This window comes from Eriocheir sinensis, chromosome 24, assembly GCF_024679095.1.
Source record: "Eriocheir sinensis breed Jianghai 21 chromosome 24, ASM2467909v1, whole genome shotgun sequence".
NCBI classification, from domain to species: Eukaryota; Metazoa; Arthropoda; class Malacostraca; order Decapoda; family Varunidae; genus Eriocheir; species Eriocheir sinensis.
The window spans coordinates 12,847,484-12,871,988 of NC_066532.1; the positions used below are offsets into that span (position 1 = coordinate 12,847,484).

Genomic DNA, 24,505 nt, shown 5'->3' on the forward strand with positions numbered 1-24,505 from the left:
ATGAACAGGATAAATCGCTTGTCTGGCTGGCTTGGCTCCTCCATTCACGACGGTGAAGCCATCATGGTCGGTGCCACTAGCATCCTCCCGTTGCGTGGTGTTGTCCGCTGGTGTCGACGGTACCGCTGAGGGCAAGGGGGCGGTTGGAGAAGGGTTTGGCACCACAGCAACGTTAGCCTGGATGAATTCCTGCAAGGAGGCAACAGTGCGAGAAAGCTCTATTAGAGAGAGAGAGAGAGAGAGAGAGAGAGAGAGAGAGAGAGAGACATTAACAAGTTACAGCTTGACTCCACTGGCACTGACCAAAGTGCTTATCTCCCCCTCCTTGTATCTCGATCCCACCCATCTGTGTTTGTGTGTGTGTGTGTGTGTGAGAGAGAGAGAGATAGGCTGCTCTCTCTCTCTCTCTCTCTCTCATACACACACACACAAGGCCCATCTCCAGGAGAACGGCCTTTCAACATTTTACTCTAGGAAATCTGTGCGTTGCGCCAGTGAATCAGTGGGATATTTTCCATGATCTTACGTCTGTGTCCTTCCCTTCCCTCTCCTCCATTTCCCTCCACAAAATGCATTTACATGTGTTGGCAATATTTAGTTGACAATATATATCTGGTTGACAATATTTGAGTAATCTGGCCACAGGGCACAACATAAACCCATAAAAATGTTAAAAAAATATGAGGATTTCTGGGCCTGGAATGGATTATTATTATTAGTAGTAGTAGTAGTAGTATTTATTTATTTTATTTTTTATTTATTTATTTATTTATTTATTTATTTTTTTTACATTAATTTCAATGGGATAAATTACTTCCTAATTCGAACATCCTCAATTCGAACAGCCCAGATGAACCAATTAAGTTTGAATCACGAGGTACCACTGTATATACCACTCTATATACAGTGTTACTTCTCTTTTTATTTTCTATTAATATTTTCTTGGCAATTATTCCTCAGGACTTGCTGACTGCATGCCATCCTCACTCCATTCATACTATGCATGACTTTCCCAATATTACTCTTGCTACTCATGCTTGTCCTTATGCTGCCTAAATTCCTAATGCAAATGATAACCAGTATCTTCATTCTTTCTTTCCTTTCACTGGTAAACTGTGGAACAACCTTCCTTTGTCAATATTTCCTACTTCCAGTAACTTGAGTGATCATAAGTGGGAAAAGTATCAAGACACTTTTCCAACCAAATTAAACCTACTTTTTCAAATTTCTTCTCTTCCTGTCTCTGTATGTGGGAGCCATGCAGAGCAGGCTTTTTTATATAAGTTTTACCTGTGAGTTCCCTGCTATGCTGTAAAAAAAAAAATATTTGTCAGTGTTTGTACACCGTGAGAAACACACAGTTCCATCTTGCACACCATCCCATCTTCCATCATAATTTTGCTCTCTGGAATGTGTCACATTTTTCCCATGAATAGCTTGCTCCTTCAACCTTCTTCCTCTCATTATTTATGTTTTCCTTTGGATATAGTGTAAGATGTAATCATTTACCCCTTACAGTATTTGTGTATAAGCAGTCTTTTTTTATTTTTTTATTTTTTTATTTTTTTTAGGGGTGCTGCAGGAGCCTTGTTTGAACAAGGACCCAAAGGAGCTGAGTGGGCAGTAATGGTGGTGGACAAAGTCAGTTCCCATGCTGCAAGGGCAGTACTTCTGGACCTTGCTGGCTATCCATCAGTAAGTACTCAACAGCTCAGGAATTCTTTATTTGTACCCCTTTAAATTATTCAAGTGACTTTTTGGTCCATATTTGTTTGATACTCAACATACCCTGAGAAAATCATTGAGTTTGAGCACATGGAAAGGACAACATAGGAGAGCAATTTGAGCAGATAAGAAGAGGAAAATAGAACACTAGAAGTGTATGGGTCTGAAACGTAGAAGTGTAAGATTAAAAGGAAAACCAAGTGAAGTTCCCAGGGGGTCTGTGACAGAATGTATTCAATAGCATCTAGTCAGAGTCATTATGAATCATTATGTTCAAGGAGGTGTAGGACAAAGAGCTGAGTTGGTTACACTCTCCCCATCTACAAAAGGGAAGGACATGCCTTATCCTGTAGCAAATATCAAGGAGTGAGATTGCTGGAGCATGGAATGAATGGAAGGGGAGATTGAGGAAGCTTGTTACAATTGATGAATGTCAGTTTGAATTCCAGAAAGGAAAGTCAACAACAGATGCGATATTATTATGAGGCAACTACAGGAGAGATGTGCTGAGAAGAGTAGGCTTTTTCACTTTTTTGTTGATCTGAAGACGTTTGACTCAATCCCGAGAAAGGCCATTAGATGGGCATTAACCCCCAGGCTCTGGGTATTTTCTCATGTGCCTCCTGTGCCATACGGGCTATTTTAGTAGGCACCGAGCACTAAAATTATTTTTTATGAGGTCAATTACTTAAATACTATCACCCAGATCAGGTTTATTTTAGGCTCATTAGATTTGGCTTACCTTGAACTTGACCATGATTGATGTTGAAAACATTAACTTGAGTTTTAGTGGAGGCAGGAGAGGCAGGAATGTGGGTGAGGGGGCATTAGCTGTGTGTTTCTGAATATTTCTGGATATGCAGGTATTTCCAGATGCTGAAAAATACATTGATCAACAAAAATGTCCCATTTCAGTGTAGTACAGCTTGTTTAGTTACGTTTAGTAGTTCCTGAGATAAAAATGTTAAAATTTGCTGTGATGTATTTTTTCTCCATTGATTATTTTCACAAAACTTTTGTATCTCTCAATAGCTGTCATAGGGCTGGCTGATTGGAGGTCACCAACTGCTGAGATTCACCCTAAGAATAGTAGAAGCTCATATGACCCATTTTCACTACATTCACTGAAATGTTCCAGCAGGAAATGGCTTTTGTTGCACAGCTACACCCATAGCCATGGCCAAGGCTGCTGATGTATTATATAACTACACCATAGTCTAAGGGTGAAAGGGACCCTCCACCTGTTCCTCCTGAATGCGAACTTTTGGGGGGGCTCCTTTAAACGTTTTTTTGTATGCCTATTATTGTTATAATGTAATTTTTTTTTAAATCTTGAAGATTGATGAAATTTGGACAAATAGTTTTTACATCTTGATTCTATGCAACATTCCTCCTTTAATTTCAGTAATATGTCTTTGACTGCTGGCCCACAAAATATTTATACCCAATGCTACCATTTGACCATAAAACATTGGGACTGTGTATCATCATTTTTATGAAAAATAAAATGTACTCTAAGATTTATTTTTTTGCCTCGTTAGAGAAAATGAAATTATAAAATCACGACTAAAAGAGATATGGAAAATGTGTTATGGGCAAAAAATGTCATCTTTTCTTTAGCTTTCATATGATACCATCACTTTTATCATAGGTTAGAAACTAAGGGAGGAGTGTTGGAAACTAAGGGAGGAGTGTTGCTTCAAATACCAAAAACTAACATTTTGAGAAAACAGTTGTTTTCTCAGACACTGTCCTAGCGGGGGAGCACCACACAAGCTAAATGCTTTCATCAAGGGATGATACCATATCAGGAGCAGCGATATATTTTTCCTGAAATATCACAAAAATGAAGCAAACAAAAGCCTATATTGTGTGTAATGGTATAAACCAGTGGTTCCCAAACTGGGGGGCACGCTCCCCTGGGGGGGGCGTGATTCCATCTGCCAAAAATTGCCGTTTTCAAGAAATAAACACAAACACACACACACACAAACACACACACACACACACACACACACACACACACACACACACACACGCATAGACAGAGCCAAGACACCGAGAGAGGCACACACACCGGCATATAGCTCCCACTGATCAACTGATCGGCGCCGCTCCAACGGGGCCTAGAGTAGTGTTTACAAGAGACCTGGGTGATGTACACTGTGGTTGTCTCCTATTATTGAATGGTTGTAAGATGAGTGGGAGGGAGGATGATTTGGGGTGGAATACACCGAAGGGAAGAGGAGGTGGAGCATGAAGGAGGGTAAAACAGACCAATATGGAGATGCTGATGATGACAGTGATGATGGAATGTATGATTCTGCAACTTTTGGGGATTTGCGAGTAAAGAGTCGGCTATTTACAAGAGAATTTTGCTTATGGAGATGAAATTGGATAAGTGGATCAGAATAGTGGAAAGCCGAAATGAGGAGAAGGTGCTGAACAGAGAACGACAAAGGGACCTCAGATCTCGGGTTCGAAATTTAGAGGAGAGTGAAAAGAATCAGATTCGAGAAAATGAAGAGCTGAAGGAAAAATTGGCAAAATATGAAAAATCAATGAAGGAACGACTAGGAACGGCAAGAAAGGAAAATGAAAATCTGAAAGAAATAGTGAGCACAGCAGAACAAAGGGTCAGGGAGGAAGTGCTGGGGGGAATGAAGACCTGGAAGGTTGAAAATGAAAAAGCAAATATAGTCCCAAAAGAAGTGATTGAAGAGCAGCTGAAAGAAGACAAGGAAAATGTAGAGAAAGAGGTGGTTAACCCTTTTCATCCGTGACGCAGATGTCGGCGTCACAATACGGAAAGGGTCAAGAGGAAATGGAAGAGGATTAATCCTCTTCTAAACCTCTCAATCCTCCTCTAAATTCCTCTTAATCCTCTTCCATTTCCTCTTAAGAGGTTTAGAAGAGGATTAAGAAGTTTAGAAGAGGACTAACCCTTTCCGTATGGTGACACCGTCGGACGCCCGTCGGACGCCGATGTCGGCATTGCCGGAGTGAAGGGGCTTTGAAGAAAAACAAAGAATTAGTAAGAGATGTGTCAGATAAGAAGAAAAGTGTAGTAATATTTGGCATGAAGGAAAAGAACATAACATACAAACCTAAAAGGGAAAAGGAAGAACTGAAATTGGTAAAAGACTTACTTAAGAACTTAAGTGATGAGGAACTGCAAAATCTTGAGGAGGAGGTGGAGGAAATCTATAGTATGGGCCCCTACATAGAAGGAAAACTAGGCCAGTTAAATTGAGATTAAGAAGAAGGCAACAGAGGAAATATTGTACAGAACAACTAAGTTAAGGGAAATAGAAGGATGTAAGGAAATACAGTACCCTCTCGAGTTTCGCGATCCTCGAGTTTAGCGCTTAGTCCTAAATTCTTACTGTCACGACTTTCGCGCATTACCGCCACGAGTTTCGCTCTCCTTTGACATGTACGGGTCACGTCTACCTACCGTCAGCGTCATGCGTGCTGCTTTAAAAGGCGGTGTCCATCCACTGGGGCTATGGGCAACCGCAGTTGCCCATATGCCCAACTGGGAGTGAGTTGTTGGTTGTCCGTATGAATGGAAAACGGTTGTATGTACGTGGGTACCTCACGGCTGCATGTAAACAAACAGATGACGGCAGTGGCTAAGGAGTGAGGAGCAGTGGAAGATGGCACACCAAGAGACTCGTAAAATGGACTGGCAGAGCTGCTTTGCTTACTACTTGGGTAACAAGATAAGAGAACACCCCGTGCTGGGGAACCACAGTCCAAAAAACTTTTTTCTCAAGTCTATGAAAATTGTAGATCTCCCAGTGATGTTTTCCTCTTCTTCTTCTTTTGACCTGTAATGCATGGCAGCGACAGTGAAAAGTAACAGTGGAAAATAGCAAAAGGGCATAGAAAAGCAAAATCAGGGAAAGAAAAGAACAGAAAAACACCTAAGTTCAGGGTGAAGTGTATAAGTGCGCACTGTGAAGTAAATAAGGGCCGCTTTCACAGTCACTGTTTGTTTTGATCGTTACCAATGGTGGCGATCAACGCTATAGTTTTTCATGTGAAATTAGCCTATGGGGTAGTGGTGGCTGCAGAGGAAGCGAGAGGTGTTGAGAGTGTGTGGTAAGGTGCGGGGGGAGGCTAACCCCACAGCCGCCACGAGGTGCCGTTGTAAAGGCAATACCTCCGACACCATCACATCACATCACTACCCATCGGCCAGTTTCACGTGGAAATACTAGAGTGGCGATCGCCGCCATTGGTAACGATCAACACAAACAAAATGACTGTGAAAGCGGCCCTAAGTGCATGTTGTGAAGTATAAATGTGTGGAGAAGGAGGACCTAAGAAGCGATACAAAGCATTACAGGTCAAAAGAAGAAGGTCCACTGTACACTGGCCGGTGTTGCAAGAAATATCTCCCCGCTGAAATTAATCATTCTGCTGTCCACCACGCATGTGCACTGTGGGAATACACAGCATTAAAAGTATTAATTTGCCTGGATTTGTTCTTTTTTGTCCGCTTGTGATCTTTGTGAGCGGTGAGGGGAATATGAAAGCAGTAAGCAAGTTGAACCTCTCTGTGAGCTAATTTGCGATTGCGGCGGCAGTTTACGTTCACTAGGCATTGAAAAGTCAATCATGATGTTAGTGATTTGATGATTTATAACAGAAAGAGTTAGCAGATTATACCATAACACACAGAAAACTACCAGAAGATATAGGTTTGTCCAACTGTACCACGGGTCACCGCGAGCAACCACCCTTACATTAGCAGACGACACCACGTGGATCACAAGCGTGTATTCAGACCTGCCGGCCAATTGTAAGGCAGCCGCCTGCAACTGCGGCTTCAGAACGACCTCTTCTCACTTCCTATTTTCTGCCTATTACCAAGGTACATATTTTGATATAACAAGAGAGTAAAGTCGAAAAAAAATTGTGATAACAAGGGAGTCAAGTAAAAAAAAAAAGTAATTTTTTTCCACGGGCTGGAACCAATAAGCACTTTTTTATGTATTTCAGTACCTCGAGTTTCGCAATCCTCGAGTTTAGCGCTATACCTTCGGAATGAAGCAAGCGCGAAACTCGAGAGGGTACTGTATATATAAATATAAATTAAAATGAAGAAGACAGGAAGAAATGGAATGAACTTCTAGAAGAGGTAAAAGTAAGGAATAATGCACAATCTGAAGAGGAAAAAGAGGTATTTTTTTGGAGAGTTCTGGGAGATCGAGTCAAGAAATGGTACATAAGGGAAAAGCCAAAAGAGAGCAGAAGCTAGACGAGTGAAATTAATAAGGGATTAAGTGTGATGTATATGAATGTAGACGGGATAATATCTAGTAAGCTGGAATTACAAAACTACTTACAGGAAAAGGAGCCCAAGATAGTATGCTTAACAGAAACTAAACTAAATGAGGTCATCCAAATATTGTCTGATAATAACTACAATGTAAGGAGGAAAGATAGAAAGACAGAGGTGGTGGAGGAGTGATGATAATGATGAGAAAGGAGTTATTAGTAAAATCAGTAGTATATGGAGAAGGAAAGGTGGAAATAGTGAGTGTAAATCTGGAGAACAAAAACAGAGAAAGGATGATGATTATAGCAACGAATGTACCACCAAGAACTAGCTCATGGAGTAAAGATGAATATGAGGCCATGATTGAAGATACCATCCAGAGTTTAAGTAGACTACTCAAGACAAACAAAAGAGTTCTATTAGTTGGTGATTTTAATTGTAAGGAGGTAAATTGGGAGATGTTTGAAAGTGGAGTCAGTGGTACAGCATGGGGGGAAAGGTTTTTAAGATTGACGATGAAAAACTTGATGATGCAATGGGTGAAAGAAAACACAAGATATAGAAGTGACGATGAACCAGCGAGACTGGACCTGGTGAACAAAGGAAATGCACTTGATGAATGAATTTAGGTATGGATGCCCCCTGGGTAAGAGTGACCACATGATAATAGAGATGGTAACAGAGGAGGAAAGAAGTGAAGGGGATGAATCATATAAAAGAAACAGGTTAAACTATAGGAAGGCAGATGGGGAAAACCTCAGGAAATACTATGGAGAGCTGGACTGGGATGAGTTAAAGAGAACAAGTGAATTGCAAGAAAAGTACGGTATTTTCATGGAGGCGTATAAATCAGGAGTTACGAAATTTGTACCAGAATACAAACCCTTAAGGAAAAGGAAAAAGGACTGGTTTAATGCAAAATGTGCTAAGGCAAAAGAGAAAAAGAGACAAAGCGTGGAAAAGATTGAAAAGAAGTAAAAACCGAAGGAATAAAGAAGATTTTAAGGTAGTGAGAAATGAATATGTGAAAATAAGGAGGGAAGAAGAGAAGGGCTATGAAAAGGATATTGTAGAAAAGTGCAAGGAACAACCTAAACTGTTTTATAGATTCATAAATGGAAAGATCAAACCAAGGGAAACAATAGAAAGATTGAGTGATGGGAATATGATAATCGAAGATCCTAAAGACATGATTGACCTACTTAACAAAAAGTTCCAGCAAGTTTTTACAAAAGAATCAAAATTCAACGAACCACAAGAAAACAAGATAAATGTTCATATGAAAGAAGTCATAGTAACTAAAGGAAAGATATATAAAATGATGGGGGAACTGGAAGAGAGGAAAGCAGTAGGACCAGATGGAGTCTCAGGTTATATATTGAAAGAATGTAGAATTGAGCTGGTTGGACCGGTATACGATATCATTAAATGCTCAATAACAACTGGCGAAGTGCCAAAGGAGTGGCGGAGGGTCGAAGTGGTCCCCATATACAAAAGTGGAAAGAAGGAAGAACCCCAGAACTACAGACCTGTATCATTGACCAGTGTAGTATGTAAAATATGTGAGAAAGTGATAAAGAAAGAATGGACAAGATTTCTAGAAGAGCATAATATAATCACAAGTAAACAATATGGCTTCAGAAAAGGGCGCTCATGTGTAACAAACTTACTGAGCTTTTACTCAAGAGTGACAGACAAAATACAGGAAAGGGACGGATGGGTTGATTGCGTTTACGTGGACCTGAAGAAGGCGTTCGACAAAGTTCCACATACAAGACTGCTATGGGAGCTGGAAAATAGAGGAGGATTGAAAGGGAAGATGATAAACTGGATGGAAAGCAGAAAGCTTCTTAAGGGGAAGAGAGGTGAGAACAGTGGTAAAGGACATAAAATCGAAATGGAGAATTGTAGAGAGTGGAGTGCCTCAGGGATTGGTATTGGCACCTGTACTTTTCCTAGTATATGTAAATAGTATGACAGAGGGAGTAAACATTTATATGAGCCTGTTTGCAGATGATGCAAAACTGCTAAGACATATAAGAAACAGTAAAGACTGAAATTCTGCAAAATGACCTGAACAAGATTTGGCAATGGAGTATTGAATGGGAGATGGAATTAAATGTGAAGAAATGTCATGTTATGGAAATGGGAAAGAGTGAAGCGAGACCAAAATGGACATATAAAATGGGAAATAGAGAAATATTAAAGAAGGTTCAAGAAGAGAGAGATCTGGGAGTGACAATACAAGATAATCTACAGCCTGAGAGTCATGTTAATCGGATATTTGGTGATACGTATAATGTGGTGAGAAATATAGGAATAGCATTCTACTACATGGATAAGGATATGATGAAAAAGTTAATTACCACTATGATCAGACCAAAGTTGGAATATGCGGAGGCGGTGTGGTCTTCCCATAAGAAGAAACACATAAAGAAGCTAGAAAGAATACAAAGGATGGCAACAAAAATGGTTCCAGAGCTGGAGGGATTGACATGTGAAGAAAGATTAAAGGAAATGGACCTACCATCACTAGAACAAAGAAGAGAAAGGGGAGACCTAATACAAATTTATAAATTATTGAGCAAAATGGAAGAAGTAGATACAGTAAACCCTCAGTTATCCGGGTGCACCGTATCTGACCTCGCCCGTATCCATTCAAATTGACCGCGCAATGCCTCTAATCTCATGCCGGGCGCATATTTACGAAAGGTTGTTAGGTTTTTGTCCCGCAGAGGCTAGCCCCATCCCCTGCAGTGACGTCACGCGTGATATCTACTGATTGGCTGCTGCCTCCCTCCTTCCCCTTTCTGCCCCCACTGCCTCGCTCTCTCCCTCCCTCCCCCAGCATATATTGTGTCATTTGTGTCGTGTTTTTCGTTACTCGACGAGTAGCTCCTCTTCGTCTTTTTCCTTTTCCTGTGATCAATATATCTCTCTCTCTCTCTCTCTCTCTCTCTCTCTCTCTCTCTCTCTCTCTCTCTCTCTCTCTCTCTCTCTCTCTCTCTCTCTCTCTCTCTCTCTCTCTCTCTCTCTCTCTCTCTCTCTCTCTCTCTCTCTCTCTCTCTCTCTCTCTCTCTTTTTTGTGAATACCCAAAGTCCACTCCAGGAGGCAACATGAAATATTTTTTTCATTAATATTTCACTCATGCCTATTTTGCTTTCTAGCACCTCTAGTATAATTTCATTTGATGTTAGATGGGTACTGTTTCTGAAGTGTGTTTATTTTGACCTCTCATATTATATTAGATGGTTTACATACATGTTGTGGTAGGGAACACCAAAACTGTAAAAAAGGTCGGTGAACGAAGGGTAAAGTGACGCCATCACCATGGTGACACACACGAGGGGCCTCAAGTGGCTAAGAGGCGAACTGATAGCCTTTTCGGTCTATTGGAGGCTGTAACAAAGTAGCGCTGGTAGCATGATTTGCATAATAGTTTTTTACACATGTATCAAGAACTTTGTAGAAATTATTTGGACATATTTATACTCAAATTTTTACATGCAGAACACATTTATAATGAGAATCTGGTGTATTTTTAACAGATTGTGGTTCGGTACAAAGAGGCAGAGGCAGAGGATGTGAGACGTTTTGGCAGTGCTGGACTCCCTGCTGTCATAATAACCAGCAGAGATCGGAAGGAGGATGTTCTGAGCAATATTGGCCAGTCAAGGGATGAGGTGAGGGAAGCCATCATAAAGAAGCTGGGACTGAATCCAAGAATGCTTGCATCAGGTGAGTTTTTGGAATTACATAGTATTACATAGAAAATCAGACCACACAGACCCCATGGTCCAGACTAGGTGGTCTGTCCTTAAACCTAAGTGAATCTACACTAATCAGATGGCTCCAAAACGTTGCTTTTCTACTCTAGTTAATATTAAGTTCAAGGAAGCGACGGTCGAGCTTGTTTTTAAAGAAGTCAGTCATGTTACACTGGACCACTGACGGTGGGAGCTTATTCCATTCTCGCACTACAATGTTGGTGAAGAAAAATTTGGTGCAGTCTGAATTTACTTGTCTGCATTTAAGTTTTATGCCATTGTTCCTCGTTTTGTAAAGTGTCATCAATCATAAACAATTTTGTTCTGTCTACATTCGTGAAACCATTAAATATTTTAAAACATTCGATCAGTTTTCCTTGGAGGCGACGTTTCTCAAGAGAGAACATGTTAAGGGTGGAAAGCCTTTCTTCGTAGGATTTGTTGCACAAGGAAGGGATCATTTTTGTTGCCCAACGCTGAACACCTTCTAATTTAGCAATGTCCTTTGCATTGTGAGGAGACCAAAACTGTACTGCATATTCCAAGTGGGGTCTGACTAAACTGTTGTAGAGCGGAAGTATTACATCTTTATTCTTGAATAAAAAGTTTATTTTAATGAAGCCCAACATTCTGTTCGCTTTATTTGTTGCATTGATGTGAGAATTTGAGGTTTGACGCGATTTTGACCCCCAGGTCCTTAACACATTGAACGCATGTGAGTTTAACGCCGCACATTTCGTAGTCGAACTTCTTATTTCTTGTTCCAACTTGAAGGACCTGGCACTTGTCTACGTTAAAGGGCATCTCCCATCTATCCGACCAATCTGAAATTTTGTGCAAATCCTCTTGGAGGCTTTGCCTGTCTTCATTAGTGAGAACTGAGTTACCAATCTTTGTGTCGTCTGCAAATTTACTAATGCGATTATTGAGTCCAACATCCATGTCGTTGATGTCAATAATGAAGAGCACTGGGCCAAAAACCGAGCCCTGAGGGACGCCGCTAGTGACTGGCACCCACTCTGAGTTAAATCCGTCAATCACCACTCTTTGTTGTCTGTTGCTCAACCAATTCACGATCCATTGGTTTACTTGACCGTCAATACCTATTTGCTTTAATTTATGAAGTAATTTATGGTGCGGGACTTTATCAGACGCTTTCTGGAAATCAAGATAGACTACGTCCAATGATTTGGTTACGTCATAAACTGAGAAGAGGTCGTTATAAAAGGTCAATAGGTTTGATAGGCAGGATCTTTTGTTATGGAAGCCATGTTGTGAATCCCCAATTAATGAGTGGCTTTCGAGGTAACTCACAATTTTGTCTCTAATTATGCTCTCAAATAGGTTACCTTCAATTGAAGTTAGACTAATGGGTCGGTAGTTACCTGGTATTTTTTTGTCTCCTTTCTTAAAAATCGGTGTCACATTAGCCTTTTTCCAATCCGACGGGACGATGCCTTGTCGCAAGGACATATTGAATACGGTTGTGAGGGAGGAGACTATTTCACTCTTTGTTTCTTTAAGCAGTATAGGATATACTTTATCGGGTCTGGGACTTTTATTTGTTTTAAGTGAATGGAGAGCTTTAACCTCTTCAGTACCATGACGCAGTATATGAGTCATTTCATCTCCATGGTCATTGGACTATTCTACGTAGTCTGTAAAACCAGGATATGGCATGGAGGTTATGTTTTGTCTGCTTGTATTGAAGGGGTTAAGGATTTGATTGGTTGTTATTTCAAAATTAGGCAATGCATGCTCGAGATTTACATTAGTACTGGTGTTGGTGGTAGCGAGAGGAAGACTGTTAGTATTAAACACCGAGGAAAAGTAACTGTTTAAGAGGTTTGCAATGTGTTGGCTGTCAGTCACTAGTGCACCGTCGCTGTTTGTTAACCCTTTCAGTGCTATGAGCGTCTGTGGACGCTTCCCAGGTTCTCTGCTATGAGCGTCCGGGGACATTTTTATATTTGGGCAGCTAGTTGGCACCTTGTTGGTCACAATGGGGCGTGGTCACACTCGACCGCCAATTATCAGATTAGCACCCACTACCTACCTACCCATCCACAACCCAGGGGAGGGACCTAAGGGGACACAGGGGGGGGGGGGGCTAAGGGGACACACACACACACACACACACACACACACACACACACCACGACCACCACCACCACAGAGAGAGAGAGAGAGAGAGAGAGAGAGAGAGAGAGAGAGAGAGAGAGAGAGAGAGAGAGAGAGAGACAGAGACAGAGAGAGGCAGAGGGAGACAAAGACTGAGAGACAGACAGAGACAGAGACAGAGAGAGGTAGAGAGAGACAGAGACTGAGAGACAGACAGAGACAGAGAGGCAGAGATAGACAGAGACTGAGAGACAGACAGAGACTGAGGGAGAGACAGAGACAGAGAGAGACAGACACAGAGACAGACAGAGAGAGAGAGAGAGAGAGAGAGAGAGAGAGAGAGAGAGAGAGAGAGAGAGAGAGAGAGAGAGAGAGAGCAATCCTTTCCCTAATGATCTCCCCTCCTCCTCTTCCTCCAGTCCTCCTCCTTCTTCTCCTTCCCCATCTATCCCCATCCTCCTCTCCTCCCTTCCTCCTCAAAATATCCTGCGTATATGAAGAAGAATGGAAGGAAGAAAGAAAAAATAAAGAAAGTGAAAAAGACAAAGCAAGAAAGAAATAAGGAAATAAAGAAAGAGAGAAGAAGAATGAAAGAGAAAGAAAGGGAAGAGAGAAAAAGAGAAATCAAGAATGAAATAAAGAGAGAAAAAGCAAACAAAGAGAGAAGGAAGGAGAAAGAAAAAAAGAATGAGAGAACAAGAATGGGAGAAAGAAAGAAAACAAGCAAAATAAAGAGAGAAAGAAATATAGAAGAAAAAAAATGAAAGAGAAATAAGTAAATAAAGGAGAAATAGAGAAGAAAAAAGGGAAAGAAAGAGAGGAAGAAAAAGTAAAAATGAAAGAGAGAAAAGGTTGAAAAATAAAAAGAAGAATGAAAGGGTGAAAAAGAAAGAGAAAAAGGAGAAAGAGAAAGAAAGAGAAACAAAGAAAGTAAAGAGAAAGAAAGATAGAGAAAGAAAAAAGAAAGAGGAAGAAAAGAGAAGGAGAAAGAAAGAAACAAGAATGAAGGAGAAAGAGAGAGGAAGAATGAAAGAGAAAGAAAGGAGAAAGAGAAGCAAGTAAGAAAGGAAAGAAGAAAGAAAGAAAGAAAGAGAGGAAGACAGGAAGAGAGTAAGAAAGGAAGGAATAGAGAAAGAGGAAGATAATTATCTCTGCTAATCCTCCCCCAACGGAGAACACCTGCGTTTTCCCCCTCTTCATTCATTACTTCCTCCCTCCCAAATCACACCGCTACTTCTGAGATGCTAACGTGTGAATTTTGTCTTCACTTCTCCCCGGCTCCTGCAGTACGGGATTCTGTCCATGCCCGGCCATAGCACTTAAAGGGTTAAAGGTCCAATTCCACTTCTGATCGCCTTTGTGTTGTTTATGTAACTGAAGAAAGATTTCAGATTATTTTTACAGTTGGCTGCAATATTTTCTTCATATCTACGCTTTGCCTGACATACTAATCTTTTTACTCGTCGCCTGGCATCGTTATAAAGTCTAAAGTTTTCGGGCGTGCTTTGTTCTTTCTTTAACCTGTTAAACAATTTTCTCTCCTTGACTGAGTGTTTAATTTCGCTATTAAACCAAGGTGGGCTTTTATTAGTGTTAATTCGCTTCTCACACAAGGGGACGAATGTGTTCTGCTGAGTGAGTAAGTGATTTGTAAAGCTTAGCCAGGCTTCCTCTACATTGCGGTCATCTGATAGTTGTATTTCTGTTAGTTTTTGTCGGATTTCTACGAAGTTAGCTCTTTTGAAATTGGGCACCTTTACTTTATTTTCAGTTACTGATGTTTGAGCTCTAATGTCAACGCGCACTAATTTATGATCGCAAGAACCGAGGTGTTCTCCTTCCGTGACATTACTGACTAGGTTATCTTGGGTCGTTATAACAAGGTTGAGTATATTATTTTGTCGAGTTGGTTCAGAAACCATTTGGCATAGATAATTTTCTTTCTAGAAATTCGATCATTCTATGTGACTCGCCTTCTGTACCTGACAGTGTTGCCCAGTCGATATGGGAGAGGTTAAAGTCTCCTAATATCAGTGAGTCATTGTTATTAAGTGACTGCCTTAAAACACTGTACATTTCAAGGTCGTCATCGAGTGATTGCCCAGGAGGTCTGTAGGTGACATATTTAAATTGACTTTTGCAGTGTTTACTCGCACGCACAAATGTTCAACGTTACTGTCTCTTGGTGTTTTGTCGGTGGGTTGCAAATAGCTTTTGACAAAAAGGGCGATGCCACCGCCTCTACGGTTTACACGATCTTTGTTGAAGAGTCTGTAGCCATCTATGTTGTATTCAGAACTTAAATCAATATTTGTGGTGTCGATAAATGTTTCGGTTATAGCAATTACATCAAAATTTTCTGTTAGAGCAAGACATCTCAGTTCATCAAATTTGTTTCTTAGGCTACGCGCATTGAAACTAAGTATTTTTAAGTTATCTAGAGGCTTGGTAATAGAGGTGGTGGTACTTGTGGGATCACGGTTACAGGTTTGTTGTGATGCACGGCGTCTATTTACACAGGCGGGGTGGAGGGACGTGGCTGTGGGTCTTTTTTTGATCTGGTGTCACGTACTGTGTCGTTGAGGAGCCTTCCGAATGTGGCTGCCCCAATGGGTGACAGGTGTATTCCATCCCTGTGGAAGAGCTCACTTTGTCCGTAGAAATTGTCCCAGGCGTTGAAGAACTCCACGTCAAGCTCTCTGCAAAGAGTCTGTAAGCGGTTGTTTAGGCTGAAGGCCTTACTGAAGAAGTCACTTTCCACCGACGTCCGTGGTAGAACTCCTGAAATCAAAATGTTAGGGGATTTAGACTTATACTGCTGGATGAGCCTACGGTACTTGTCCAGAAGTTCCTCAGACCAGGTCGTGGTGACGTCGTTCGTACCTGTGTGAATAACAAACAGTGAATCATTAGTAACCTGGGGGGAGATCTCAAGAGCAGCAGTTACATCGTCGATCCCAGCACCAGGATAGCAATAGTTCCGTCTTTGAAGAGGAACTCTGCCGCAGAACTCAACGACCTGCTGGCGAATCATGGAGTCACCCACCAGGAAGGTGCTCTCCTGCTCGTCCTCCTCCTCCAGAATGGCAAACCTGTTGAAGCAATGAACAGGATAAATTGCCTGTCTGGCTGGTTTGGCTCCTCCATTCACGACGGTGAAGCCATCATGGGCGGTGCCACTACCACCCTCCAGCTGCGTGGTGTTGTCCGCTGGTGTCGATGGTACCGCTGAGGGCAAGGGGGCGGTGGGAGAAGGATTTGGCATCACAGCAACGTTAACCTGGATGAATTCCTGTAAGGAGGCAACAGTGCGAGAAAGCTCTATTATTTTATTCTGACCTGCTTCCATCTTCTCTTCTTGCTCCTGCAGTCTTGTCTCGAGATGCTGCCTGGTGAGAGAAAGCTCTATTATTTTATTCTGACCTGCTTCCATCTTCTCTTCTTGCTCCTGCAGTCTTGTATCGAGATGCTGCCTGGAGAGACACAGTCGACAGACAACAGAACGCCCTGTAAAAAAGTGAGCTGGGAAGCTACTGTTACAAGTACTGCACATCTTAGGCGCCATCTTAGCTGAAAGTGATTAATGATTGCCTGAAATGAAAGAAATAAAAACACAGAGTGAAGGGGATTAGGAAAGGAGGTGAGGTGAGTGAGAGGGGTTTAGGAAAGGAGGTAAAGTGAGAGAGAGGAGGAGTAGGAAGGGATGTGAGGTGAGTGAAGAGGGGGAAAGAGAGGGGGTGAGTGAGGTGTGTGAGATCAAGGAGGGTTAGGAAAGAGGTGAGGTGAGCGAGGGGGGGAGGGGGGGATGGCTTAGAAATATGTGGAGGTGAGGGAGGGGTAGGAAGGGCTAATCCTTTAGGGGATTTGTAGTGAGGAGGAGCAGAGAGGAGGTGAGGTGAGCGAGGGTGGGGGGGGGCTTAGGTGAGGTGAGGGAAAAGGGGGTAGGAAGGGTTAATCCTCTAGGGGATTTAAAGAGGGTGTAGTGAGGAGGAGCAAATTGAATCCTTGGGAATTCAAAGGGTGAGGTGTCGGCCAGCACAACCCCAAAAAACACTCAAGAAACACACGAGAAACTCACGGAACCCGACACACCCAAATCACATATGAAAACACTCGGGATCACAACAACACACGAGAAACAGTCAGAAACTCAAGCATAAGCACGATTCAACACCCCCAAGTCACTCGCAAAAACACACTCAAAACACTCTGATACCCACGTAGAACACTCGGAAACAGCCAAATCACACGCAAAAACACCGGAAACACAACACACTTGAAACACTCGGAAACAGCCAAATCACACGCAAAAACACCGGAAACACAACACACTTGAAACACTCGGAAACCCACGTAGAACACTCGGAAACAGCCAAATCACACGCAAAAACACCGGAAACACAACACACTCAAAACACACTGAAACCCACGTAGAACACTCGGAAACAGCCAAATCACATGCAAAAACACCGGAAACACAAATCACAGAGTCAACCACAGGCAGACACATTCACGGAAACCACAAACGAACACAGATGAAATACACATCAGGAAGTCACAGGCAACACACAAGGTTCACAAGCAAGAACACACAAACACACGTGAAAGCAAACGCAAACCCAAGAGCACGATGAAAACACAGGGTTGACAAGGCAGGTCACGTGGGTAAGCGAGGCTGTGACGATCGCAGCGGGGTGAGGTCATGTCCGTCTCTCAGGAGAGGTGGGGGAGGAGGGTGTCATTAGAATTTTAAATTTCAGGAAAGTGGGATCCTGACACAAGTGTAGACATGTAAATAGGTTGAGAGAGATTGATGGATAGATAAATAAGCACAGTAAAACCTCTTAACCCTTTCTTTGTGCATGGGACGGGACTCGACTATCCCCTCAGGCACAGTCAGGCAGCCCAATGGGGGGTCTCTTTTAACCTCTGTATCTCAAAAACTATTCATCACAACTAAAAACCAAAAACACCATTGGAAAGAGAAGGCCCAGATCTACAGGAGTCCGTTATGTATGCCTCTCCTGCGCATGTACATGCACGTTCAGGGAGTGATGAATGTGAACACTTACGTCAGTGTGTGCGGGATGATCAGCCATATTGAGGGAACTGGGGACATCTTTCCTTGGGATTCTGGCAAGGTTGTATTGCCAACAGCAATATTTACAATTATTTGGTCAAAGAATCAGTCAGGTGATAGGTGAAGCTATGCAAAAATGCCGCTTTATTGGACAAGAACATCCACCAGTTACTCGTCCGTAGATTTGCCGTGCTGGGCTGAAATGATTTTCTACCAAATTTAGTGAAGAATCCACTCAATTGTCAATCTTGTGTTGTGAAAAATAGTGTTGGAACACTCATACGTGGGAGATTTGAGTGCGGCTGGAGCTCACAGCGAGCGTTGAGCACCACCAGCAAATACGCCTAACGCTCACTGCGAGCATTTAGTGATGAAAGGGTTAAGTCGGAACAATTGGGGCAGAGGCCTTGCTGACTTGTGGAACTAGGCTCTAGCACATTCATCGTCAATTGGTTAGCACACCCAGCCATGAATCCTTAGGCCTGGGGTAGAATTCTGACCTGGGCAATCAGCGCAGAGCCCACCCAACTCTTCATCACCCATTTCAGTTGATAAACATGAGGAAGGATTTTACGTCCCATTGGGGGCAGTAACAGTAAGGTAGGAATAAGACCCGTATTGTTGACTTGCTAATATATTTGGTCTAATCCTGTTACCATGAACCCACCATCAAAATCACAGAATCAAGAATACAAAACTCAGTCACTACATCACATCAAAGAGTAAAAAAATCATTGTTGAATCATTCAGCTCATACGTCAGAATATGACAATGGTAAGATATATCATTCAGAAAGACACAATTATAACTGGCTAAACTGCACTATTCAACTCACATGTCAGGGTCTATTGATCACTTGTAAGTTCTTTGTTGTTCAACCATAAACCACACTGTTCCTGCAAGGATATAGTTCTTCACCTCTCCACTGCAAGCTCTCCTCTGCCCTTCAACCCAGCCAATGCAGCCAGAGGAGGACCTCGGAGCCCCCGAGTCAGCAGTCTCTATCTCTCCCTTTGCCTTGATGCCTCAGGTGGCCATCTGGCCTCACATTACCACCCCACACCATCGCTTCGCATTATTCACCATCTTCACTCCTACAATTAGCTGATTCCTCCCTCTACATCTCCCTTTCTTTTGCCATCATGCTAATCTTTCTTCATCTATCTCTCTTTTACATTTCTCTTTTCCCTTTTTTTTCTGCCGTACTGACTGATTTACTGACTGACTGACTGATTTCTTAATGACTAATGACTTGAGTGATTAACTTACTGTCTTGCTACTGCCTGAATAAATAGTTAACTTTCTGACTGACTGACTGACTCGCTTATTTACTAACTGATTGACTGACTGACTAAATAAATGACTGACTGATTTCCCAGTGAACTGACTCAATAAATTTTAGACTGAATTCTAGATGTAGGCTGACGCTTACTAACTAATGACTGACTAACTGAAGAAAAAGCTCTGAGTGACTAACATTTTAACTTTATATTTGAGTGACTGACTAGCTGACAGACTGGCTGACTGACTGAAAAACTGATTGACTGACTGAATGATTGACTCACTAAAGGTATATATAGCTGAACAATAAGATAACTAAATTTTTAGGTTATTCTCAAACTCACTGAATGACTTACTGACCGGATGACTGAATGAGTATCAGAAAGTCTACTTAAATAAGCGAAAAGAAAAGATTCTGACTTATTTCCTGACTGAACCATTGACTAACCAATTGACTGAATAGTTAACTGACTGACTGACAGACTGACTGACCAACCGACCGACTAACTGTCTGGCTTGGTGTGGTCTTTGGTGGTACAGAACTTATTTATTTTTCTTTATCCTACAAAAAGGGTTTCGAAAAAAGAAAAAAAAACATAATTAAGAGGCCAAATTTAGCTGAATACTGGAAAGTTTTCACATAGGATAAATGTAATTTTGAAAAAAAAAATTCTGTGCTTAAACTGAATAACACTAAATGTTTTGTTGGTCATAATTTCATTCCATCCTATGTTAACATGAATCGAATGATATATAATAAAACAAAAGAAAAAAGGTTTAAAAATACTTAGATTTTTTTTGTGTGTGTTTGCAAACAAATGAACCATGGGTGACGCAACACGCAACAGTGGAAAATGCATGATGTACCACCAGTGGTACACATCGCGGGGAAAGTGTTAAGTGAATAAGTAAATAACAATGTTCATTTCTTGTCGGGTGGAAAATATTGAATTCTTGTTATTAAATCCCGAGTTCAAAGAGTCGGAAATGGAAGATGCATTACCCTAAAATACCAAAAAAGTTTCCAATTACCTTACTTTAGGGTGTAATTTACCCAAAAGTGGAAGCCCTGGAATTATTGGACCATGTGGCTCAACTGGTGCTGTGTCTGCCCACAATGGACAAGAACAAACCTGTATGAACTTTTAATGGACTTAAGTTAACGGAGGAGGAACTATGTTTAGCGGAAGCTAATTGGTCTGCTAACTGTTTCCAAAGTTAGCAAAAATGCTAATCAGCTAACGAAAAAGTTAGCTTCGCTAATTAGTGATCAGCGGAACCGTGCCCACCACTGCATATACCACATTACACCTCTTGTAATCAGTCATAATCAGCCTAAGTGCACCAATAACAATTGCACTTTTTATTCATTTATTTATTATTATTTATTTATTTATGTATTGATTTCTTTTTTACAGTAATGGCAGCAGCTTAAGGGCAAAAATAAATCCCACCAAGTGCTGCTCTTGTAAAATTAGATAATATTGAGTGGCCAAACGAGAGGGTCAGTTTCAAATGGTGGGTGTTATGATACTCCCCTCATCAAAGAGTTAAAGTCGTAGACAGGAGGAAATGCAGACAAAGGAAGGCTGTTCCAGAGTTCACCAGCAAAAGGGATGAAAGAATAAAGATGCCTTACAATTGGCTGGCAGTTCTAAATACACGCTTGTGATCCACGTGGTGTCGTCTGCTAAAGTAAGGGTGGTCGCTCGCTGTCACCGGCCGTGGGACAGTTGGACAAACCTATATTTTTCTGGTGGTTTTCTGTGTGTTATGAAATAATCTGCTAACTCTTTCTGTTAAATCACTAATATCATGATTGACTTTTCAATGCCTATTGAAGGTAAACCGCTACCGCCACCGCAAAATAGCTCTCAGAGAGGTTCAACTTGCTTGCTGTTTCCATATTTCCCTCACTGCTCACAAAGATCACAAGCGGACAGACTAGAACAAAACCAGGCAAATTAATACTTTTAATGCTGTGTATTCCCACAGCACGCATGCGTGGTGGACAACAGAATGACTAGTTTCAGCGGGGAGATATTTCTCGCAACACCGGCCAGTGTATAGTGGACCTTCTTCTTCTTCTTTTGACCTGTAATGCTTTGTATCGCTTCTTAGGTCCTCCTTCTCCACGCTTTTATACTTCACAACATGCACTTAGGGCCGCTTTCACAGTCATTTTGTTTGTTTTGATTGTTACCAATGGCGGCGATCGCCGCTCTAGTATTTCCACGTGAAACTGGCTGATGGGGTAGTGGCGGCTGCGGGGTTAGCCTAGCCCCGCACCTTGCCACACACTCCCAACACCTCTCGCTTCCTCTTCAGCCGCCACTACCCCACAGGCCAGTTTCACGTGAAATACTAAGCGGCGATCGCCACCATTGGTAACGATCAAAACAAAGTGACTGTGAAAGCGGCCCTTATACTTAACAGTGCGCACTTATACACTTCACCCTGAACTTAGGTGTTTTTCTGTTCTTTTCTTTCCCAGATTTTGCTTTTGTATGCCCTTTTGCTATATTCCACTGTTACTTTTCACCATCGCTGCCATGCATTACAGGTCGAAAGAAGAAGAAGGAGAAAAGGAAAACAACACCAGGAGATCTACAATTTTCATAGACTTGAGAAAAAGATTTTTGGACTGTGGTTCCCCAGCACGGGGTGTTCTCTTATCTTGTTAATCAAGTAGTAAGCAAAGCAGCTCTGCCAGTCCGCTTTATGAATCTCTTGGTGGGCCATCTTCCACTGCTCCTCACTCCTCAGCCACTGCTGTCGTCTGTTTGTTTACATACAGCCATTCAGTACCCACATACCCACGCTCGTACTCACAACCATTTTCCATTCATAAGGACAACCAACAACCCGCTCCTGGTTGGGCATACGGGCAACTGCGGTTGCCCATAGCCCCAATGGTTGGACACCACCTTTTAAGGCAGCACGCATGACGCCGACGGTAGGTTGACGTGACCCGTACATGTCAAAGCAACGCGAAACTCGTGATGGTAAGAATTTAGGACTAAGCGCTAAACTCAAGGATCACGAAACTTGGATAGCGCAAAACTCGAGAGGGTACTGTACATGGCAGCTGGAAAAACCCGTCACCCGCCCTTTAGGGGTTAAATGTATCATAGTACTATGGGTGACGTATTATTTCATATAAAAATCTGGTAATGAAAATTTCAAATAGGTAATGAAAATCAGAACACAATTAGAAGCATTAGGCCAACAGGTAGGATAAGCAGCATGAGTGGCAGTGATGCAGCATCAGCCATTTCTTCCATCACCCCGCACGTACCCCATAACCACAGGGTGTGGCGTACGGATTACACAGTGTATGTTAAGTAATGCATGACTGTATACATATACACTTAGTATAAACCAACCAGAGCCAACTGACCATTGGGAGACAACTTTAGATAATGTCATGTCATTCACAGCAAATTTGTGTCCACAGCACTGCACTCAATGGAATGTACCTCATTGTGCTGCTCATGGCAGGTGCCTAAAATTGATGCATCTGAAAGGAGGCTTTGGGTCCTATAGACAGTGCATTGCTAACTAAAGGCTGCATTTTCTGCCATACCAAGTTTGGGTTTCCAGTAGAACATTGTCGACTTAGGTGTAATTTTTTGCGACTTTTTCCAGCAGTTGCTTAAAACTCAAAAACTTCTTAACCCCTTCACTACGGGCAGGCCAAAATAGCGCCTTGCGCTGTACAGGTAACTCTCAATTTACGCGAGTTTGGTTTACGCGTTTTTTTTAAATAACGCGGGTCTAAAATCCAAATAAATGTTTAATTCACACGTTTTTTCACTTGTACGCGATATTTTATGGAGTGGCCACCAGATGTCTCACGCAACTGGACTCACAAGGTGCCGCAGCCACACAGCTGAGCTCAGTTCTTCCCGAGCGCCACTTGAACAACAATACAGTACCCACGCTGCCAAGCTACTCAAAAATAGGGGTGGGCAGTTACCGGTACCAATATCGATACCAACGGTATCAGCTATACGGTACGGTACTGGTACCAGACCGCTCGGTACCGGTACCATTACTATCCACTCGCTAATGGTGTCCCTCATTTCTTCCTCACACGAGTTAGGCTGAGACTGAGTGCCTGAGTGGATATCTCGGTGATATGGATATTCTCTCTCTCTCTCTCTCTCTCTCTCTCTCTCTCTCTCTCTCTCTCTCTCTCTCTCTCTCTCTCTCTCTCCACTGAATGAAGTGAATATTTATTTTTTGATTGAAACCTACCTCTTGTTTGATTTACATTGTTTTTGATTTGCGCGACCTCTTCAAGGACAAAATACTCACATAAATTGAAAGCAGGCCCGGATTTAGGGGGGGGCACAAGGGGCCAGTGCCCAGGGCCCCTTTTTTTAGGGGCCCTGAAAGTTTTTTTTTTTTTTTTTTTTTTTTTTTTTTTTTGGGGTACCTAGGAGGTAGGGGTCGATGGACAACCCACAACATGACCAATCCCAATACGTAGAGAACTTTTAGATTTTTTTTTTTTAATTTATTTACTTTTTATATTAATATTTAAGATGTGCTTCAATCTCACTCTCCACCCTCTCTCCCTGGGGGCCCCGCAAAGCTCCCTTGCCAATCCCCCCTGATTGAAAGTTACCTGTATCCGGGATCGCCGCGCACGCCAAATTTCAAATGTCGCTATTGAATATAACAAGTTTTCAGCCATAAACTCAACATAATCATCATGTATTATATATGAAAACATGCAGAATTAAATGGAGCACACAAAGAAACATAAATTAATTGATAATTTTGAGATGTAAGCATATATATAGAGATAAAATAACTCATATACAGTCGTCCCTCAAATAGTACGGTTTCCAATTGTACGGTTTCGGTTTTATACGGATTGTCATGGAATATTTTTTTTAGGATTTTTAAATTTACCGCTCGTCGCACCAGGTAGCCCTGGCATGAGTGGCAACACTGTTCTACCAAAACACCTGCTGCAAGCAGCCCCAAAGTGTTCGAGATAGGTGTTCACCTTGCAGAAGAATTCAGATTTAGAAGTTACGTTTTGGGATGGGTTACGTTGCTGTAGGGAGAGCATACCACGTGAATGAGAGCAGTGTTCGCTGTATCTATGATCTTGATCTTGGTCTTGATGTCACAGGTGGCCTGGGATTTCTCCCTTGGTCTTGGTCTTGGTTCGGGAGGTAGTTGTCCCTTTCGGTCCCAACTACAGCCTTTGAAACAGCTTACTC

The 24,505-nt window shown here is 42.0% G+C and overlaps 1 protein-coding gene across 6 annotated transcripts in view; it reads left to right on the forward strand.

The window, feature by feature from the left end:
- The window catches only part of LOC127002859 (sulfhydryl oxidase 2-like), a 59,661-nt gene that overhangs the window by 19,230 nt on the left and 15,926 nt on the right, over positions 1-24,505 (forward strand). For 4 of the 6 annotated variants that reach the window (XM_050869085.1, XM_050869086.1, XM_050869087.1 and 1 more), the window contains exons 4-5: positions 1,572-1,695; positions 10,565-10,754. In XM_050869085.1, the coding sequence (XP_050725042.1) occupies positions 1,572-1,695; positions 10,565-10,754 (314 nt within the window). Of the gene's footprint in view, positions 1-1,571; positions 1,696-2,757; positions 3,246-10,564; positions 10,755-16,358; positions 16,422-24,505 lie in introns of those variants that run through there. The other 2 variants (XM_050869089.1, XM_050869090.1) reach the window with 2 other exon arrangements.